Source organism: Cibotium barometz, chromosome 15 (assembly GCF_041138505.1).
Source record: "Cibotium barometz isolate CiBa-2024 chromosome 15, ASM4113850v1, whole genome shotgun sequence".
Classification (NCBI taxonomy): Eukaryota; Viridiplantae; Streptophyta; class Polypodiopsida; order Cyatheales; family Cibotiaceae; genus Cibotium; species Cibotium barometz.
In genome coordinates, this window is record NC_141060.1 from 53,825,009 (window position 1) to 53,846,581 (window position 21,573).

General features: G+C 41.0%; 1 protein-coding gene across 1 annotated transcript; it reads left to right on the plus strand.

The window, feature by feature from the left end:
- The first annotated feature begins 13,987 nt into the window (after positions 1 to 13,987).
- LOC147631424 (uncharacterized) lies at positions 13,988 to 14,862 on the plus strand. The gene is made up of 3 exons (XM_086809186.1): positions 13,988 to 14,027; positions 14,252 to 14,647; positions 14,777 to 14,862. The coding sequence occupies exons 1-3, from the start codon at positions 13,988 to 13,990 to the stop codon at positions 14,860 to 14,862; spliced, it is 522 nt and encodes a 173-aa protein (XP_086665312.1).
- Positions 14,863 to 21,573: the final 6,711 nt, after the last annotated feature.

Below are 21,573 nucleotides of genomic sequence, written 5' to 3' on the forward strand. Positions count from 1 at the left end.
CATGCCAGTCATGGCCCTCACTTGAGTACTCATCAATTATCCACATCATTTGTTTTGGAGCTTCAAGAGCAGATTTTGAATGTGTGTTGTGTAAGGTAGAAACACCACTCTTTTTACATGATAAAGGTCGTGTATTAGCAGAGACTTCCTCTACTTGCAGTGCTGTTGTGGATGCATTCCTATAGTACAAATCATCCAGAAGGGCACGTGGTTGTACCATTCTTATAGGAATAATATCATATCCATCTGAGTCACAAAATTGAATTGGCTTCGGTAAAGCACATGTCGATAATGTTGCAAGGACATGACTCCATTCTAATGGATCAATTAAATGCTCAGGGAAGGGTTGTGGAATGTATGCCTCGTCTGATACACTTCGATTACCCTTAAGTCTCTCAGTGTTGAAATCCCTACATGAGGCTCCACACATCCATAGATCTTCTCGCCCCTCTGATAATGTAACTCTTGAGCCCTCAGATGAAGCAGAATCAAACTCATCTATTGGAGACCTTGTTACATCACGATATGAGTGATTTCTTAGGTTGACCCTTGTGATGACAGAATCATGTCGGAGGTACAAGTAATTGTATCCCCAATCTTGAATCATTTGAAATTGTCGCATGAATGGTCTACCCAATATCACTTCATAGTTTGGATGCTTTCCAAAATCCACCACTGCAAAGGTATGCTCATATTCAATCCCACATGTGGTGACCAATATGTTCTCAAGCAGCCCAAGGGGATGTTCTAAGCTTCCATCTGCTAGCTGCAAGCGCATCCTGGTACTCCTAATAGCTGGTTTGCCCCATTTCTCCCAAATGGACCTTGTCACAATGCCCACTCCTGCGCCACTATCAAGTATTGCAGTTGAAGATACTTTTCGCACTTCCAATGGGAGGGTAGCATTTCCCTGATCGTCTTCACAAAATTTTCCCACTTTGTTGATAGGAACTGGCATTACATGCTTTGTCTCAGGGTGTATAGTACACTCATGGTGACCCTTTTGTAGCAATACCTGCTCTGACAAACATGTGGCAATATCATTCCACAACTCAGGTCGACTTTTTATCAAATCAAGCAAAGGTAAGGTACAAGCCACTGGTGCTGACAAAATAGCCTGCACCATACTCATATCTTTCTCCTTTGTCAACCTTTTATGCATGGAGGGTATCCTCAAGGTTTGAGAACAGTTCTCATATTCTCCCAGATAGGATGGTAAGGTTTTCATTGTATGCTTACTTCTAGGAGAAACAATTGTTTGACCTTCCTCCTGGATGCTTGGGCGTCCAAAGTTGTTTTCCGTGTCTCTGGTAAAATCCACCTCAGAGAATGGAGGCGAATTAACAGAAGACATGTTCTCATTAATTTTCTCATTTACTGCGGCCCACATGTCATTTGCCATGTCCTCATTAGCATCAATAATTTCATCATTGCATGGGAAGACAAGGCTAGGTGGTGGTAGATTTTCCTCTTTCAATGGATTGTTAATTGGTGCCGATCTTTCGCTTTGAGCTTGTGAAATGAACTCACTTTTCATTTCCTTACTTGATGACACTTCAGGTATAGTTTCTAATGTTGGCTTAAGAGAGGTTGGGCCCCGAGGAATAGGTGGTGGTGGCCCCTCAAGTATCGACTGAGCTTCCCTAATGAGTTGCTGATGTACAGCTAGATTGATCTTCTCCTCACGAGGGTTTGGGTATTCTTGAAGCTTCTTGGGTAGCTCTGATAAGGCTGCAATGCGACTTCTATGAGCATCAATGATGGCCTCTAGAGTCTCATTTACTTTATCCACAAAAACAAAACCCCCAGAACTATCCTCAGTCGTACTAGCCTCATTTTGTTTAACACTAGGCTCAGGTTGAGGTGGATGTTCCTCACGCACTTCCTGGGATGTAAAAGTTTTATCCCTCATGTTTTGTTTAGAGGTTTCCTGAGAACTAGTGGATGTACTTTTAGTTTGTTTGTTTCGGTTCTTCTTTCTCCTAGTGGTCTTTTTTCTACTGGACTGTAGGGTCTTGTCCACTAAATTTGTCTTTGCGTCCCTAGTTCGAGGTGTCTCATCAGTCTGTATTTCAGCGTTTCGTGTCTGTGATCGAGTCATGACTCTAAGTGGCACGACATCCTCATTCTCAGATGAAGGTGGTGATGGAATTGCCCCTACAAGGTTAAGTGAAACCTTTGGTTGAGAGGTGCCTTCCTCATGTGGTTTCAACAGACAATCCTTCGGGAAGTGTTCGACACAACACCCCAGACAATATCTTTCTATTGGTGGAAATTGTTGTGCTGTTGTATTGGATCTAGATGCTTGCCTTGAGCGATGTGGACAATCACGAGCCCAATGGGGTTCTCCACACTCATAACAGGGGCCCATTGGTTTGGCCTCTACTTTCCTTGGCTGCCATTGACCTGAGGGGCCTGGAGTCCTAGGTTGGTAGCCGCCTAGCAACATTAAAGAGTTTTGTTCCCCTGGTTGAGTCTCCAGTGCTGGGCTTGGGTATGCGGGACTTTCAAAGATATTTTCTTTGGATGAATATGATACATATTCTTCCTCCACATATCCTGGGTTTACCAATTCTCTACACATATTTGAATTGTCGTAGTCGACAACCCTCACAGGAGCAGTCCCTGGAGCAGGAGGTTGAGCACCAAGAACAGGTCGTGCTTGTTCTTGTGTCATCGGTGGCTTACGTTCAAAATTCGTATATTGTTGATACATTTGTGGAGCCACTCCACCCCTCGGCTGCTCACGTTCCTGTCTCATTCTCGCAATGCGAGTACATTCCTGTGTGGTATGAGTAAAGTTCCAAGCACAGGCTTGGCACCACTTCTTTGTGGGTTGGTTTGAGACTAAAGGAGAAAAGGTATTACAGTCCTCTGTTTTATGGTCACCGCCACATGCTCCACAAAGATGAGGACCTGTAGGAAGTATACTCCTCATTCTCTGCTGTTGTTGTTGTGGCTGCATGGGTGGACGATAGGTTTGTCCTAATCTCCTTAGCACTAGGTTGGCTATTTGGTCTGGATTTACTAGTGCGCTAGACCCTGAACTTTGATCATCACCCCATTGATTTCTAGGTTTAACCTCAGGGCCAGAACCATCCTGGAATTTGAAGTTATCGGTGAAATCCATAGCATCATGGCAACACTCATTGAAACTTGTATGCTTCTTTGCATAGAGATGTGTATGCAGTGTTGAATTTTTGAGGCCTTTTAAGAAGAGAGAAATTAATCGACTTTGGGCGGGCTTCTCATCTTCTGGGCAACGATTAATGTACTGCTTCATTCTATTTACACAGTCTCTAACACTCTCATTCTCACCTTGTTTGAAAGAGTAGATGTGTGCTACCGTGTCATGTTGAATTCCCATCAAGGAAAAAGCTGCAATGAATCTCTCTTCCAAAACTCGTAAAGAAGTTTTGTCAGAAGCTTCTAATGCCTGAAACCAAGCAAGGGCTTTTCCTTCAAGAGTGAGTCCAAACCCTTCTATTTGAGTATGCTTATCAGCAACTTGCTCTGCTCGAACTGCTTGCCTAAAAGCTGCTACATGATCGTATGGATCTCCCGACCCTTCATACTTCTTTACCAGTTTCTGAAGAGTTGATGGTCTTACTTGTCGTGAATACTCATCATAGGGCCTACGGCCCCTCGCTCTTAGTGGGAATTGTTCCTCTCGTTGGAAAGATGGTCCACATGTTTCCAAAATTGGTGTGGGTACCCTATTACCAGCCTCACCAAACCCCTCCAAAGATCTTGTCACCCTCATTTCAGTTGGTGCATTTATAGGAGGCCGAGTTGGCTCCCCTATCCTCCGATTGTTATAGTGAGAAAGATGTTGTTGTGGTGTGACCTGAGGTCGCACATTTGGTGTAGGACAATATCTTGGTGCTAGAGTTGGGCTACTAGCAGTGGTCCACTTAGATGTTGAAGGTCCCTCTCTAGTGAACTCTCGTAGGGGAGGAGCAACAGTTTCTCCAAGAAAGGCTGTCTCTCCTGGTTTGGCTGTAATTGTTGATAACACTTCCATAAATAATGGTTGTCCTTTCCACGTGAGTTCCCGAATCTCCTTCCAATCTAAGGTTCGGTATTCATTGGCCCATTTATCAACTATTCTGTTCATGTGTCCTGCGAGCTTCTCAACTACCACCACATAAGCTAGAGGAAGATCCAGCTCTGGCGATTTTGTTGTGGCATAGTATCCCTCTAACGAATCCTTATAGACCTCTTGAAGTTGGTCATCCTGTAAGACCTTTGTCACAGGAATTTGTCGTACAAACTCCCATTGGCATTCAGCCCCCTGATCCATTTTACACTTGCCTTTCCTATCCTTGTCCAAATTTAGATCTACAAGAAGTAAATCATCTATGTTGGATGGCTTTGAGGACTGGGCATTGGAAGGTCCAGGCATGTCCGGCTCGATGAGCCAGTCATCTCTAGACTCCTTTGCTCTGGAAAGTTGTGAATAGTCTAACAACTCAGTTTTAGAGAGCTCCCCTAATTTGTCTACCTTTTCTGGATGGTAGGTGACTTCATAGCGAACACCATCTCCACCCATGTACATGTTACCCTGGTCATTGACTAGAGGTGCTCTATCAAGTTCTGAGAATATGTCGGCGATCTTAACAAGGTACCTTTGTTGTGGGTCCCTAAAGATCTCAGCTCCTTGAGCATTTGTGTAGACATATTGGAGTCGCACATTGAGTGTTAACCCCATGGTGTCAGCCTCAAATGGATTAAAGGATCTTGAGGGTGTTCTATTTGGGGCTACGGGATGACTATTTGTCGGCACTAGATTGTCCATGGACAATGAACTAGTTGTTCTGGAGGAAAGGGTATCGGATTGGGATTCAGAAAGGGTTTCAGCAATATCTGCCAAATTGCCTACCGATTGGGTCCCACTTTCTTGCGTAGGTACTCTAGAAGGTGCCCTAGGTCCTATGGCAGAATCTACACGACGTCCCGACCGCAAGTGCATAAGGTCAAAATTTTGTTTTGGTTTTGTTATGTGTTTTTGTTTCGTTTGTTTTTGGTTTTTTTGTGTTTTGTTTTTTTGATAAAAATATATATATATATGTATATATATATATATATTTTCCCTACCTAACCACTAAAGGCAACTAAAAAAGAAAATGTATGGTGTACTTATCTAACCTATTTTTTTATTATTTTTATTGTTTTTTTTTTTAAAAATGATTTTATGATTTTTTTGATTTTTACTCTTTTTTTTTAATTTACACAAAATTATGAATCACCCTAAAAAAAATACTAACTATGCACAAAGTTACAAAAATGAAAAAATGCAGGTTACACTAATTATGCAAAAAAAATTAAAAAAAATGAAGAACTACAGAATATGCAAAAAAATAATAGACTCCTAAAAAATCAAAAAATTTTCTTTGGTTTGTTTGTTTTTTTTTTTCCCCCCTTTTGTTGGTTTTTTTATTGTTTGTTTGTTTGTTTGATAAAATGAATAAATTTCGTGCCAAATAAAAAAAAATATGACTATACTAATTATGCATCATTTACAAAAATTTTATAAAAAATAAAAAATGCAAGCTACTTAAATTATGCAAAATTTTAAATGATGAACAATGATTTCAAAATATAAAAATTGTTTTTTTTTTGCCTTTTTTCTTTTGTTTTGTTTTGTTTTGTTTTGTTATATTACAAAAATTTAAAACAATGCAAATTACCCAATTATGCTAAAAAATACAGAAAAAAAAATAAAAAATATGCGCACAATATGGACTCCTAAAAAATAAAAAGATTTTTTTTTATTTTATTTTTTTTTTTGAATTTCCTTCTTTCTTTCTTCTCGCTATTTTTTTTTTAAAAGATTTTCCACTATTTTTTTTTTGTTTTTAATTCTTTTTTTTCTTTTTTCAAAAAATAAATTTTTATTTTATGGTTTTTTTTTCCTTTTTTTTCTTTTTTTCTTTTTCTTTTTATCTCTTTTTTTTTTAATTTTTTTTTTCTTTTTTTTTATTTCTTCTTCTTTTTTCTTTCTTTTTTTTTTAAAAAAAAATATTTTTCTTGTTTTTTTTTATATTTTTTATTATTATTTTTTATTTAAAAATTAAAAAAACATAAAAAAATATAAAAAAATAAAAAATTGCACCTACCTTATCTTTTTCGGCGCTCCACCGCTTGCTCGCCGGATTTCCCGCCGACTTCACGTGGCCCCTTGCTCGCCTTTACGTTTGTCTACAACTGCTGCCGCCTTCGCACAGCTGCTGCCAGCCGTCGCCTCTACGACCGTCTACAACTGCTGCCCGCTTCTCCACGCTTCTCCACGCTTCTGACCTTCGCTCGTCTGCTTGCGTACCCAGCCGCAGTCGACAGCCACACCAAAGCCTTCCAAAGCCTTCGCACTGCTGCTGGCCGCCTTTGGCCACGTCAGCTACCCGCCTCTCGGCTTTCTCCTTGCCTGCAGAGAACAGCCGCCTCCACTTGGCTTACAACCAGCTGCCTCGTCAACTTCTTGCTGCTGCCGTCAACTCCTTGCTGCTGCCAACGACGTCTTCTTGCTGCCGCCCAGACTCCTCAACGCAGCTGCAGCTGCGCCTCCTCAACTCCAGCCGCCAACTTCAGCCGCCTACGCCGACAGCCACACCGCCTCTGCTTCTTCTTGTCGGCCGCCGGCCTTTAGCTGCAGCAGCAGCCGGCCACGTCAGATCCTGCTGCAGCCGGCCACGTCAGCATCACACCGGCCTTTGTGCCCCTTTACTTCGCCTTCAGTCTTCCCTGGCTGTAGCTCGTCGCCTCCTAAACTCCAGCAGTCTCCACGATGCAGCGCTTCCACGCCAGCCACTGTAAAAAATAAAAATATAAATCTATATATATATATATATATATATATAAAGATTTATTTATAAGGCCGCCTTCTCTTTGTTGTAAAAGAAATGATTAAATCAATATATATTTGTTTTTATTTTGAAAAAGCAGTCGGTTTGATGCAGCCCTTGTACTCTAATGTTTGATGCAGCCCACAAATATATATATATATATATATATATATATATATAGATTTATAAGTTCTTTCTTAGGGCCACCCTTGGTTGCCCGTTTCTTTCAAGCAAATCGGTTTCTTTCAAGCAAATCGGTTAGTCATGCTGCAATAGATAAATATTCCTCATTTTTTCCTCGAGCACGCTTGATGCGTTGGCTCCCCACACAATAACAACACAAAACAAAAGGAAGGTCGCCTCCAACACTTCCTATCTCTCTTCTTTCTTGCTTGGGAGTCAATGGGGCTTGCATAAGCTATGGGAGAGCTTAGCAACGCATCCCTTTTCTTTTTATTTATTTATACTAATTACATGTTAACAAAAAGCATGAAAGAATGAAATGACAAAAAACAATGAAGGTAAGCATAATGAACGGTACTTGAAAAAACATAAAAGCAATGAAACATTAAAAAAAAACAATGCGGGAGAACCCTCAACCGCTCAATGGTTAACCTTATCCACTCACACCGGGATCACACACCCAAACTTAACCTAATCACTCAATGGTTTTGCAACCAAAAGAGGAAATAGTGGTGGTTTCCACACACTCTCAACCGGATTTGAGTCTTCTCCCCGGCAGCGGCGCCAATGGAGAGACGGAAAACTCTCTCTCTTGTAGCAAGAGGAGTACGATCCACACTAAGCTCAATCCAATGGGATTTGCATCCCTTTCGGAGCTAGGGATTCGACCCGTACCGGTGCACAAAAGCTTATCCACAACAAATGGAGAGAATGTGAAGAAAACTACTACTATTGACATGGACTAACACATACTCAAGCTCAATCTTGCCACACTCAATCACTCAACATCCCACTCATTCCATGCATCCAAACAAGAAGAAAGCTAAGCTATTGCATACACAAGCTCAAAGCATCCTTCATTCTCAAGATCTTACTTCCTAGCATGCACACACTCCTTGAAGCTATCAACAACAAAGAAACATGCTTACTAGAGAATAGACATGAGAAGAGAGACAAACATCACTCATTGCATTAACAAAAGAATAGACTTACAATAATGTAACTGGGGAGAGAGAAGAGCTTGCACCTCTATGGAAGAAGAGGGAGAGCTAGTCTCAAGAGAGCTCAAACATGAGTTTGCCCAATGTGTGTAAAGCTCTCAAATGAGCCACCTTTTATACAAAAATTCTAGGACTCCCATAAGTCCCCATGTGGGATTATTATCAAACCCTCTCCCTCATTCATCTACAAAGTAGAACTCTTTTCAAGAGCCCTAAGTATCGTTTTTGTTGCATCCTGGTATTGATCTTCATTTGCAAGCAACATATACATACATATATGTGTATATATGTATGTATATATACATACATATATGTGTATATACACATATATGTATGTATATATATATACATATATACATATATACATACACACACACACACACACACACACACACATATATATATACACACAGAGATATATATATATATATATATATATATATATATATATATATATATATATATATATGTGTGTGTATATATATATATATATATATATATGGCCCCTCTTGCTCAGCTAGCTGGGAGGAAGAAAGGGGTTGCACCACCCAACCCCTTTCTCGGTGCCAACCCTCTCTCGGTGTTGCACCACCCAACCCTCTCTCGGTGCCAACCCTCTCTCCCTCCCTGGCCAAAGAGGGGGAGGGGGGAGAGGGAAAAGGAAACAGGCGAGGGATAGAGGGGGTGATGTTAGCCAATCAATATGGGAAAGAGGGGGGGTACCGGAGGTGGCAACATGCAAAAGAAGAGGGGGGTAAAGGGCAGGAGGGACTGGGGAGGGGGGGAGGGGGGGAGAGGATGGGTGCCTGTACTGGTTGAATATGGTCATTGGTGACCATATTTGGAGCGGCACAATATACTTGCCCCTGAATATGCGCGCGCGCGCGTGTGTGTGTGTGTGTGTGTGTGTGTGTTTATATGTATGTATGTATGTATGTATGTACATGAGGACAAGGTGCTTTTGTTTAATATCGGTGAAGGGCGCCACACATATGGTGCTTAACATGTTAGCATTCCATATGAATAGGCTGAATAACCTTGATCTAAAGAGTACTTGATTATAATGATTATAACAATTTTAAGGAATGACGGTGGCAAGTTGGTAGGGTGGTGCCAAATGTGGCACAAGGTAGGCAATGACTATGATGGGTAGTTGGCAGGTTAGCTCCAGAGGTGGTGCAGGCAATGACCAATGGCAGTAGACTCGAGGAAGTGCACAACAAAGAAGTCATAGTGCTAGGGGGGAGGAGCGATGATGCATTGTGAAAGCTAGATGATCAAAGAGCGTAAGTGCTCAATGTTGGGAATGGCAATTATGAAGGGGCAAACAAAACAAAGCAACAAGCAGGATGGCTCCAATACCATATGTGAGCTTTATAGAGTTAGGTTTAGCAAAGATGCTTGGTTATGGGGGATTGAAGAGATCCATGATGGGTGAAGCAGTAGTAGTAGAGAGAGAGCAAAGAGATGTGATAAGCTCTTCAAGAGAGAGATGATTTGAAGGAATCAAATGGCGATTGATTAGATGTTGTGATCATGATTCATTGAGTACAATGCCTTTTTGTAGGCAGAGAGCCTTATCTTTGACTACTAGGTCACATACACTAAAGCATTGACACATGGGTACTATGATATCATTAGTTTTTACATCAACACAGAAAAACTAGCCTTAGGATGATGTTCACACACACTCATAAGAGAGTGTTCACATGCACATATACATGGACACACAAATTGGGGTTTACATGCTAGGTGGCACACACACATGAAGCTCTGAATCCCAACAAACCCCCCTTTAGAGTGAAGCTGCTAGAGCTACTAAAGAGCAATTTCCTCTAACGAACCTAAGCTAGGGAATGAATGATTGACTCCCCCCTCAACCAAAATTCATGACAATGATGATACTTATGATAGGTATGATGACCATGTGGGCATAACATTGATGGTTTACAAGGCTAGATTCTTCCCAGGTATAATGACCATGTATGCTAGCCATGATGGTTTACAATGCTATGTAAAGCTCATGCAATGATAGGCTTAATTCTTTGGCTCAAATAGCCCAATCACAAGGCTAGATTCTTCCCAGGTATAATGACCATGTATGCTAGCCATGATGGTTTACAATGCTATGTAAAGCTCATGCAATGATAGGCTTAATTCTTTGGCTCAAATAGCCCAATCACAATCAATAAAGTTGGCCTCATTAGATGCCGCTTCTTTTTGTACTTCCTCATCTTCTTCTTTATCCTTTTCTGCAAAGAAAACCTTTTGTGATCTATTTCTTACAAAACATCCCTTTTCAATGTGACCTAGTTTTCCACAAAAATCATAATTTAATGCTCCTTTACCTTTGAAGTTGCCCTTTGAATGAAGATCCCTTGTAATTCTTGGTATAGTAGGCCCCTTCATTATTGTGGTAGACCCCTTATGCTTGTCTTTTCTTTACCTTCTTCTGCTCTTCTAATATTGAAGATTCGACATCCACCAATTTGGGAGAAGGAAGATTTTTGAGGATTGTTATGATGAGATTGCCATAATCGTCACGTGATAGACTTTTTATAATTATAACAATCATTATATCTTTTTCTATAGGCATCTTGATACTTGCAAGGTAGTTTAATGTGCTTTTCATATAATTTAGATGAGCTGGAACATAACCTTCAGCCTCCATCTTTAAATCAAAGAATTTTATGAGAATGCTAATTTTAGAATTCTTTGCATTTGCTCCAAACAGCTTATTGAGTTCTTCCCAAGCTTCATTGGCTCTATCAAATCCATCTCTATGTGATGAATAAAGTTATCACTCAAGGCCAAAGAAATAATAGCAAATGCCTTACTTTCCATCATGTGCTACCCATTGCGCCTGACTATCCCTTGTGCTTGGCTTTTTTTCTTTTCCATTGGCTATATTCCATAATCCCTTCTTCATTAGGATGAATTAGATTTTTGTTTGCCAAGTATGAAAAATTTTCCATCAAAATTATCAAGAGTTGCCATGATTTTGGAAAGATTTTACTCAAGATAGGTCTTACTCTTGGCTTGGAGCTCAAGAGTAGTGTCTAAATCCTTTACAAAGTTTTTAGCTTACACAGTTTTCCCCCTTGGCAAAAACTTTGATTGTTGTTAGAAAGTGACATGCTCGTGCAAAACTACCTTTTATAGCTTAAGCCATGTACATCATGATGTAAATATACACTACATATGAACACCTCAAGCTTTTAAAAACATTTTACCCCATAATCACTCATTGATGCATTGCAGGAAGAAAATGCCATGCATGAAGCTTAACTTTAAGCCTTAAAAGGCTTTGATTTGCTGAAGATTGTGTTGGCTGAGGACAAGGTGCTACTGTTAAATATGACAAAAGATTGAACATGGATCCTCAACCATGCATGGCAATGGTGTGCTTAGCCCTAGTTATTGTATTTAAAAAACACTAAGCCTATAATGGGTGTAGCCTAATCAACAACATAGTGATGATCCTCATGACTTAATCAAGCTTGACTCAAGCACAATTAGGTTATAAGATGGAAGCTTGTACTCATAGAGAGGCTTGAGAGCTGCTTGTTTTCATTGCTTGAAAATGACCCTTTTTATATGAGGAGGGTACACCTCTTACAAATGTGCTCATGTGGGATAATGTCCAAGTGTGATGTGGCTGGATGCTCCTAATCTTGGTCCTCTACTCATATCTTGCCCTTAAATTTCAACACCCCCCCTTGGTGCCATGATGTATATATAGGCTACTGTGGTTGGATGTGAGTTACAAAAGGTCCATCACTTCCCCTTAGTGCAACATGCTAATCAAGGTGGTCAAGTGTGGCATTACAAGATGTCATCAACCCCTAGGTACATAAGTTGCTACCCTCATGTGATCAGGTGTGATAAAAACAAACGACTAGGTCTACTCTCCTCATCGAAGGTCTTCTCTTTGCTCGATGAAGACTTCATGTAGTTGGCTTCTTCATTCTTCAGTCAACATTCTTCTTCCTTATGCTCGAGTTTGTTGCAATGTCCACATTTGGGTTGTGTTTTGAGTCTGCATTCGCTTTCAAGGTGTCCTTTCTTTCCACAGTGGTAGCATTCTTTTATGCCTTTTTTAGTGTAGAATGCTTGTTCTCTTGTTGTACTTTGTGTTCCATTCTTTAACCACTTCTCTTCTTCAAGTAGGGATGAAATACAACCCTCAAATGTTGGTTCAGGTAAATTTTTTAGAGTGGTTCACTAGTGCAGAAGAAATTGATAAACTTCTGAAGGTGGGGTTTATCTACCCTGTATATGAGATAACTTGGTTATCTCCCATTGTAATTGTACCTAAGAAGAATGGGAAAATTAGGGTATGTGTTGATTACAGGAAACTTAATGCAGCTACTATTTCAGATCCATTCCCTTTACCCTTCTATGATACCCTCCTTGATTCAGTAGTAGCAAGTCATGAAGTATATAGCTTTCTTGATGGAGTTAGTGGCTATAATCAAATACTAATGGCACCAAAAGATAGAGACAAAACATCATTTATAACAGAATGGGGAGTATTTGCAAGTAATGTGATGAATTTTGGACTGAAAAATGCTCCCTCGACATTTCAGAAATGGATACAGGAAGTGTTTGAACCATTTTTAACATCATTCATGAAAGTCTTTCTAGATGATTTTAGTGTGTTTGGGAAAATGGTTGATCATTTAAAACACCTCAAGCTTTGCTTTGAGAGATGCAGGATGGTGGGTTTAGCACTTAACGCCTCAAAGTGTGCTTTTGCTATAAATAGAGGCATTCTACTTGGATATGTTATTTCTGAAGAGGGAATGCATATTAATAGCAGGAAAGTCTTTGCAATCCAAGAAGCTATACATCCTAAGAATGTCAAGCAATTGGCAAGGTTCATAAAACAGGTGAAATGGCATAATATGTTTTTGAGATATTTATCTCATGTGTGCCATCCTTTAACAAAACTGACAAAGACGAAGATATTTATCTCATGTGTGCCATCCTTTAACAAAACTGACAAAGAAGAAGATAGCTTTTATTTGGGGTGAAGAATAGGATAGAGCTTTCAAATTATTAAAGAAGATGTTGGTGGTGGCACCAATTCTTCAGCCATCTGACTGGAATTTGGAGTTTCATGTTTTTATTGATGCATCCCATATTGCAGTAGGAGCTGTAATGATGCAGGAGAAGACAAAGGGCTGGTTTAGACCAGTATATTATGCAAGCAGAGTTCTTGCTACTGTGTGGCAGAAAGGAAATATTCAGTTACAGAAAGAGAAGCATTAAGCATGATATATGCTCTCAAGAAGTTCAGACATTATCTTTTGGCCCCAACAAGGTGGTTTTTCATGTAGATCACCAAGCTCTTCTTTATATGGTGAATAAACCTGATTTGTTAAGGAGGATGGCTAGATGGGTATTGTTACTATAGGAGTTTAATTATACAGCTATCCATACACCAGGAGGAAGTCATGTGGTAGCAGACTATCTTATCAGAATAGAAACAGGAGAGAAGCCAGAGGGAATTTCAGATGATTTCCCTGACTATGAGATTCTTTAGATTCATTCAGTTGAACCAGAAAATTAGTATGACCAGATGATGTTCCTTACAGATGGATTATTTCCTGAATTAATCCGAAGAAGAAGTTAGCTTTGAAGAGCAAATCCTTCCTTGTTATTGTAAGGGTACTTTACAAGAGGGGCATAGATCAAGTAATCAGGAGGTGTGTTCCTGAATTTGAATAATTAGCTGTGATTAAGAAGGCACATCAGGGAATAGTAGGAGGACACTTCTCTAGTGAGATAACAGGGAGAAAGATATTTCAGGCAAGGCTATGGTGGCCCACTGTGATTAAAAATGCCCATGAATTCTCAAAACAATGTATCCAGTGTCAAAGAGATGGCAGGCCAACTCGAACAGACAAAATTCCTCATCAACCTGTATTACCCTTGGAACCATTTCAAAAATGGGGGATGGATTTTTCAAACCACCTGCAAGGTTTACAGGAAATAGGTATGTCCTTGTTGTTGCAAACTAATTATTGTACAAAATGGGTAGAGCAGTAGCTTTCAGAGACAATAAAGCCTCTAATGTGGCCAAGTTTTTGTATATAAGAACATCATGACCAGGTATGGGTGCCCAATAGAACTAGTTTCAGATCAGGGGGACCATTTCTTGAATAAGGTCATCAAGAAGTTGACCAGAGTTCACCTGATTATTCACAAAAAAATCAACAGTGTATTATCCTCAAGCTAATGGTCAGGCAAAGAGCTCTAACAAAATCTTGGTTAAAATCCTGAAAAAGATTGTGGAAGAGAACAGGAAGGATTGGGACCAAAAGTTAGACTCTGCTTTATGGGCTTTCAGGACAGCATTCAAGGTCACAGCAGGACTCACACCATTCAAGTTAGTTTATAGGTTGGAAGCAGTTGTACCAATGGAGTTCCTGGTCCCTAGTCTGAGAATTACAGTAGCCCATAAGTTATCACCTGAGAAATCCTTGGATTATAGATTGGAAAATTTGCTGGAGCTGGAACAGGACAGAATTCAGTCAACTTATATTTCAAAGGTCATTCAGCAGACGAGACAAGCATGGGTTGATAGAAATATAAAGTTTAAGCTGTTCAAGGAAGGTGATTGAGTGATGTTCTATAATTCAAAGCTAGGACCACATCCAAGGAAGTTGAAACTTTGATATGTGGGTCCCTTCTTGATAAAACAAGTTATGGGACAAGGCACGTTCTTGTTATTTGATTTATCAGGAAATCAGTTTGGTAAACCTGTCAATGGGTTTCGACTGAAAAAGTATTTTGGGCCACACCCGACTAATAATGTTATAGCTGTCTGACTCATCATGGCAGTCGGTCAAGAGCAACATGCATCTATAAAAAGGGACGGACATGTGCAAATGGAATCACTTGACGTGAGTTGTTACACAAGCCAAGCTTATAATTGCCAATGTCTTGTTCGAAAAGACGCCCTCACATGTGGTCAGTGAGGAGAGATGTCTGGCATGCACAAAAGCTTTGTGAGCCTGGACAACAAAATCGTTGAGGCATTCACGGACCTCTCCAAGCAAAAGGGCCTTGTAAGGTGCAGTCCTTGTAGCAGAGGCACACCAGCAAGAGAAGATAATTCTTATGCAGTTTCTGAAGATGATGACGTTGTCGTCGAAGAGATCTCTAACAAGCTTGACACATCAGCAACTTTCATCGACTCAAAGGTACCATTAGATCTGACTCAATCCAAACATAGAGCATGGTTACAGGTTGTCGGCCTGTTGGATTTTGCATTATTGCCCTGGGATCAGTGGATGGGAAATGAGCAGGCTAAGCAGCAGTTTAACTTTTTGCAAAACAGTGATGGTTTTGTCTCACCCAATGTATTTTTGTCAGTAGAATTAGTTTCCTATATATTTAAGCTATCCATGGAGGGGGAGCTGAGGTTTGACAAGGCATCCGTGAAAGCTTTGGAAAAAGAATTCGGTACGCCTGAAACATCAAGAAAATACTATGTTGTCAAGGCAAGACACCCAGAAAGAAGGATACAAATGGAATGGTTTTTAGAAAATGTGTTGTTATTGATAAAGTTAGAATATATGTCAGACAAGAACTTTGCTTATCTGCACACTGCAAAGAGGGGCACGACTGTGGCTTGGGCCCATATAGTCCATCAAAAGATTATGTCTGAAATCAAGGAAAAGGATAAAAGGAAGGTGGACAAGGCATCTAGGCTAGGTCCCATGCTAGGCTATTTTCCAAACCATGAAGAATTTGGAGTATGTGTATGGGGGAAATTTCATCTCAAAAATCAGGCCATATGTTAGGAGCATTAAAAGAACTTCAGAGATGTTAGATGCTGAACCCCCACAAATCAAAAGCAAAACACTGAAGCTTGATGCAGTGGTGAATACAGAAGAATTATCAAAGGATCTGCAGAGGGTAGGGTATTCAATTGAGGAGTCAAACATGGCTACCAGAAGTCACAAGGCCCTTACTGATCCTCTATTTGTGACTCCCTTAGTTCAAAGTTTTGCAGAGAAAGATATCAGTGGATCTCCAATCGTTAATCAAAATAAGGGTTTTAAGTTGAAGATGAGCAAAGGGAAAGATATTAAGGAGGGACTTCCTGAGAGGACTTCCTAAGATTTCAAGGAAACTTGAAAAGCAAGAAACACAGCATGCAAGTGTGGCACAAGAGATCCCTCTAGCAGAAGCTAAGAAGGCTTGGAAATTGATGGATGACTTTCTGTTCCAACACATGTACGTAAGAGTAGATAAAAAGAAAAATAGGAAGCTAGAAGGAAAAGTGCTCAGCTTGGAAAGACAGTTGGTAGAGAAGGATGTCAAGAATGACAGGGTTACAGAGTTAGAAGCTCAATTGCATGTTCAGGAGCAGTCTCATTTGTAGGATCAAAAAAAGCTGGAAGAAGACATGAGAAAATGGCAAGAAAAAGCTACATACAAACAGAGATGATCCTTACAGATTGGCTGACAGAATTTAAGGTGTCATATAGCACTCAATTAGAGGAACTGGCAAAATAGAACATAGAGTTGCAGACCAGTAATAAAGTTCTAATTAATCAGCTCACAGTTTTGAAAACTGTACAAGATCAGCTGAAATCTATGGTTGAAGATAAGGAAGTGGACATGTGTAACGCCTCCGCTACGGCTGCGTCTTCCTCAAGCCGCCATAGCCTAGGCGTGGAGAAGAAGAGAGGGTGGAAGTCGGTTCACCTCCCAACCACATAATGACGAGTTAGGGTTTCTCGTTGGGTTTTATACCAAAACCCTGGCCTGTGTCCACACCTCCTAGCCCGGCCGCCCATCTTACTTAAGAGCCGTGCTAACTTAGATGTGTACACACATCGACCAAACCCTAACGCCCATTAACCCCTGAACCCCGCTAGCACTAATAATACTCTCGAGACTCCGAAAGCTATTAACTTATGCTAGGGTTCGACTTCCGTAGGACCATAGTCCTGACATTACTCCCCCCTTCGAAAAGAGTTTTCGTCCTCGAAAACAAAAGTGGGGAAACGTTTCCTCATCACACTAATGTTTTCCCAAGTGGAGCCTTCCTCTGGACGGTCCTTCCACTTGATAAGAGCTTGTTTCCGAACTTGGTGGCGAGTACGTAACATGTGATAATCCAATACTCTTTCTGGTTCATGAGGCAGTATTGGGGGTTCCACATATTCTACCAAGAAAGAATCATCCACTGGGCTTTCATGACCCATAAGGCGTTTCCTCAAACGGCTTATGTGAAAGATGGGATGAACCTTGGAATGTGCTGGTAACTCAAGTTTATAGGCTACTGGGCCCACCTTCTTGAGTATCTTAAATGGTCCACAAAATCGGGGCGACAATTTTGGTACGGGACCCGTTTTTAAACTGGTGGAGTTTTGTGGTACCTTCAGAAACACCCAATCACCTTCTTGAAAGTGAAGTGGCCTACGTTTCTGGTCCGCAAACTTCTTGTAACGATCTTGTGCTTGACGAACATTTAATCGTGCAAGGCGCAACATATCCATATGGTCTTAGATAAAATCCTTAACCTGACTGATTTTCTCATTCGCCAGTCCCACCGACACTGGTGAACGTGGCTGAAAACCATACATCAACATGAAAGGGCTAAAGCCTGTCGAGACATGCTTTGCACTATTGTAAGCAAACTCAAGAATAGGCAAATAAGACTCCCAATCAGATTGTTTTTTGCTGACATATGCCCGAAGCATATCTTCCAGCACTTGATTAACCCGTTCAGTCTGACCATCTGTCTGCGGATGATCGGCTGTACTAAGGTTCAACATAGTACCCAACTTACTGAATACTGCTCGCCAAAAATGGCTGTTAAACTTGCGATCGCGATCACTGACAATATTGGATGGTAAGCCATAAAGTCGGTAAACATTCTCCACGAAAAGGCGTCCCAATTCTGGAGTTGTAACTGTTTTCTTAGTAGGCACAAACCGACAAAGCTTGGTTAATCGATCCACGATTACCCAAATGGCATCATGTCCACGATTCGTTGTGGGCAAGCCCGTTATAAAATCCATAGATATACTTTCCCACTTGCCGTCAGGAATCTCTAATGGATGCAGTAACCCGCCAGCTTTAAGACGTTCTGCTTTGTTCACTTGACACTTCTGACACTGCAGAACATAGTCAGTAACATCCTTGTGAAGTCTAGGCCAATAGAAATGCTTTCTTACGAGAGCATACGTTTTGCGAATGCCCGCATGACCTGCACTTGGACTATCATGACACTCAAAAAGAATTTGGCGCCTAGTGTCTAAGTCCAATGGAACACAAACTCTCCCCTTGTGGAGTAAGTATCCATCATCGATGGAAAAGTTTTTCCATCGCTGTAGTTCATCTTGTGATAAAGAAGAACCATGTGTGGAAGAACTGGAAACACTACCGTTTGAGTGAGAGGGACCCCTCATTTGAACATGATTCCACACCTTTGAGTATGTTGAATCCTGCTTGCATTTGCCTCGTAAAGATTCTAACAATTCGCTTTTCAACTCTGTGAATAGCAGCGAATTAATCTCCGGCATACGACTCAAAGCATCAGCTACAATATTGTAACGTCCTTTGCGATAGCGTAGCTTGCAATCATACTCCTGAAGGATCTCAGCCCATCTGGCCTTTCGACCCTGCAAATCTGTTTGGTTCATAAACCACTTTATGCTTTCGTGATCAAAAACAAGCTCGAATTGCGCACCATATAAGTAATGTCGCCATTTTCGTAAGGCATATATGATGGCAAAGAGCTCACGCTCATAAGCTGAGTAGTTTTGTTGAGCACGATTGAGCTTCTTGCTCTCATAGGCAACAGGATGACCATCTTGAATGAGAACCGCACCCACTGCCTTAGCACTGGCATCCGTTTCAATCACAAATGGTTTTTGAGGATCCACAATTGCCAAGATGGGAGCTGTAGCCAAAGCAACTTTAAGCTTATCAAAGCTACGTTGTTGCTCCTCACGCCATTGAAAGGTAATTGCCGCACCTTTCAATTGATCAGTCATGGGAGCGGCAATCTTTGCATAACCGTTCACATATTTGCGATAAAATCCTGCCATTCCCAAGAAGATTTGAAGTTCTTCCTTACTGCGAGGTGTTGGCCATCGCATAATAGCATCAACCTTACTAGCATCCATAGCAATTCCGTCTGCAGAAATTACATGACCTAGGTATTGTATGCTATCCTTGAGAAATTCACACTTACTTTCTTTCGCGTAAAGTGCATTCTCGCGTAGTAACTGAAAAACTTTTCGTAAGTGTTCCAAATGCTCTTCTAAAGTCGAACTATAGACCAAAATGTCATCAAGAAAGACAATGACAAATTTGCCTAAGTACGGCCTTAGTACGCTATCCATAAGCGTCATAAACGTTGCCGGGGCATTAGTAAGCCCAAACGGCATAACCAAAAACTCATAGTGTCCAAAGCGAGTTCGGAACGCAGTCTTGGTTATATCATCAGCGTTAATACGCACTTGATGATATCCTGAACGTAAATCAATTTTAGAAAAATACTTCGCACCGTTGAGTTGATCAAACAACTCATCTATCTTAGGTAGCGGGTATTTGTTCTTAATGGTTACCGCATTCAAGGAGCGATAATCCACACACATACGCATGGATCCATCCTTTTTCTTCACCAAAAGAATGGGCGATGCCCATGGTGAAGCACTATGGCGAATGAAGCCCTTACTAAGGTAGTCAGCAAGCTGACGTTCCACCTCAGCTACTTCAGTCGCACTAAGCCTGTACGACGGCTTACTAATTGGTTTGGTGCCCGGAACGACATCAATGCGATGAGGCAAAGCTCGTTCGGGTGGCAAACCCTCTGGTAATTCATTAGGAAAAATATCTTTAAATTCTTGTAACAGTTGTTGCAAAGACAAAGCATTAACTGGTTGCTTAAGATTATTTAAAGAGATTTTAGAAGAAGGTAAAGAGGAAGAAGGCATCGCTGAGGAAGATTCATTTGAAGAAGAAACATCATGCACATCAAACCCACTAGTTTGAGACACACAATAACAAAAATAGACTTCTTCTATTTGATTACTATGCTCCAAAAAAGAGAGTTCGGCATTACATATGAGTGGTGTTGGGGGTACATCACGTTCCCCAATAAGTAAAACATGCTTACCATTGGCCTCAAACGTAAACGTATTATGTTCATAACTCCTTTTGAGGGATGACCCTAACCCATACAACCACTCCCGTCCTAAGATGACATCCGCATGAGACATATTCATCACTTGGAAGTCAAGAACCATAGTGTGTTCTTGCACAAACACAGGCACTTGCCGTACTAGAGTATCCCACACATCGTGATCATCCCCCTGAATGGTGGACACCACATAACGATGAGAACTCTTTGTCTCCGGCAACTTTAATTTCTTAACTAATGCATAGTTCAAGAAATTGTGCGTGGCACCATCATCAATGAGAATACGTACTCGATGACCATAAATGGAGCCATGCATACGGACCAAATCATGTGGTCCAACTGTCTCTTGCCACATAGATGCAGTGAGATTACACTCATGCATCTCGGCAGTGTGCGAAACCTCTACCGCAGAATACTTAGGATCAGCATCCAAGGGAAGTGTTTGCACCATGTGTACAGCCTTCTCCTTGACCTTCTCCTTATCCTTATTCTTGCGAGGCAACTGTGGACAATTTTTCTTCTCATGATCACTACCTAAGCAATGATAACATAGTTTCTCCTTCTTGGCCCGTTCAAAATCTTGTGGAGACAACGGACCACTTGACCCTTTAGACTTCTTTGTGTTTTCAGTAGAATTGCTGGCAAGTTTACGCTTATTAGCATTAAATTGCGAGCCATTGAATTTGGCCGGTCTATCCATGCCCTTCTTATCCATAGTGTCATCAAAGATAAGGGCACTTTGGATAGCCGCTTCCAAAGTTTTAGGATATTGGGTTTTAACCTTTGCCTGATATTCTTTATCAAGGCCTCTAACAAACCCACGAACCTTTTGAAAGTCGTCCAAACCATCTAGCTTGAGAATGACTTCACGGCATTTGGACACATACTGATTAAGTGTAAGACCTTCCATCTTGCACTTGTCCCAGGCTGTCCAACTCCGATCTTTCTCGTTTTGCGGTAAGAACTCCTTTTTAAATGCTGCCGCAAACTCCTCCCAAGTCTTAGGGCGAGTTTCAATAGGTAGACTCATCCACCACTTGTAGGCTTTACCTTCAAGTGTGAGACTCGTCTCAGTGACCATAACAGCAGCGGGAGTGCGGCGTAAGCGATGCAAGTCCGTCCACTTGTGTAAAAATGTATGGACCGCATCCTTGTTACGATCGCGCTCCTCTCCCTTAAACACAGGCGGCTTCACGTTTTTCAACATAGCCCCTTCTTGCGTTGCAGATGGTGCAATAGATTCTACTATAGGATTTGGAACAAGAGGAGGCATAACTATCGGAATAGGCCCTCCACTTGTCGCCGATCCACTTGCAAAACGTGCCATAAATTCAGTAAAAAGCGTGCTCATGTTTGTGAGATTGGTATTGAC

Bases quoted from the DNA above. Each gene is read 5' to 3' on its own strand.
- LOC147631424 (XM_086809186.1), top strand. From the start codon at position 13,988: ATGGATTTTTCAAACCACCTGCAAGGTTTACAGGAAATAG. The intron at 14,028-14,251 runs GTATGTCCTTGT...AAAAATCAACAG, and splicing joins GCAAGGTTTACAGGAAATAG to TGTATTATCCTCAAGCTAAT. The intron at 14,648-14,776 runs GTGATTGAGTGA...TTGATTTATCAG, and splicing joins GTTTAAGCTGTTCAAGGAAG to GAAATCAGTTTGGTAAACCT.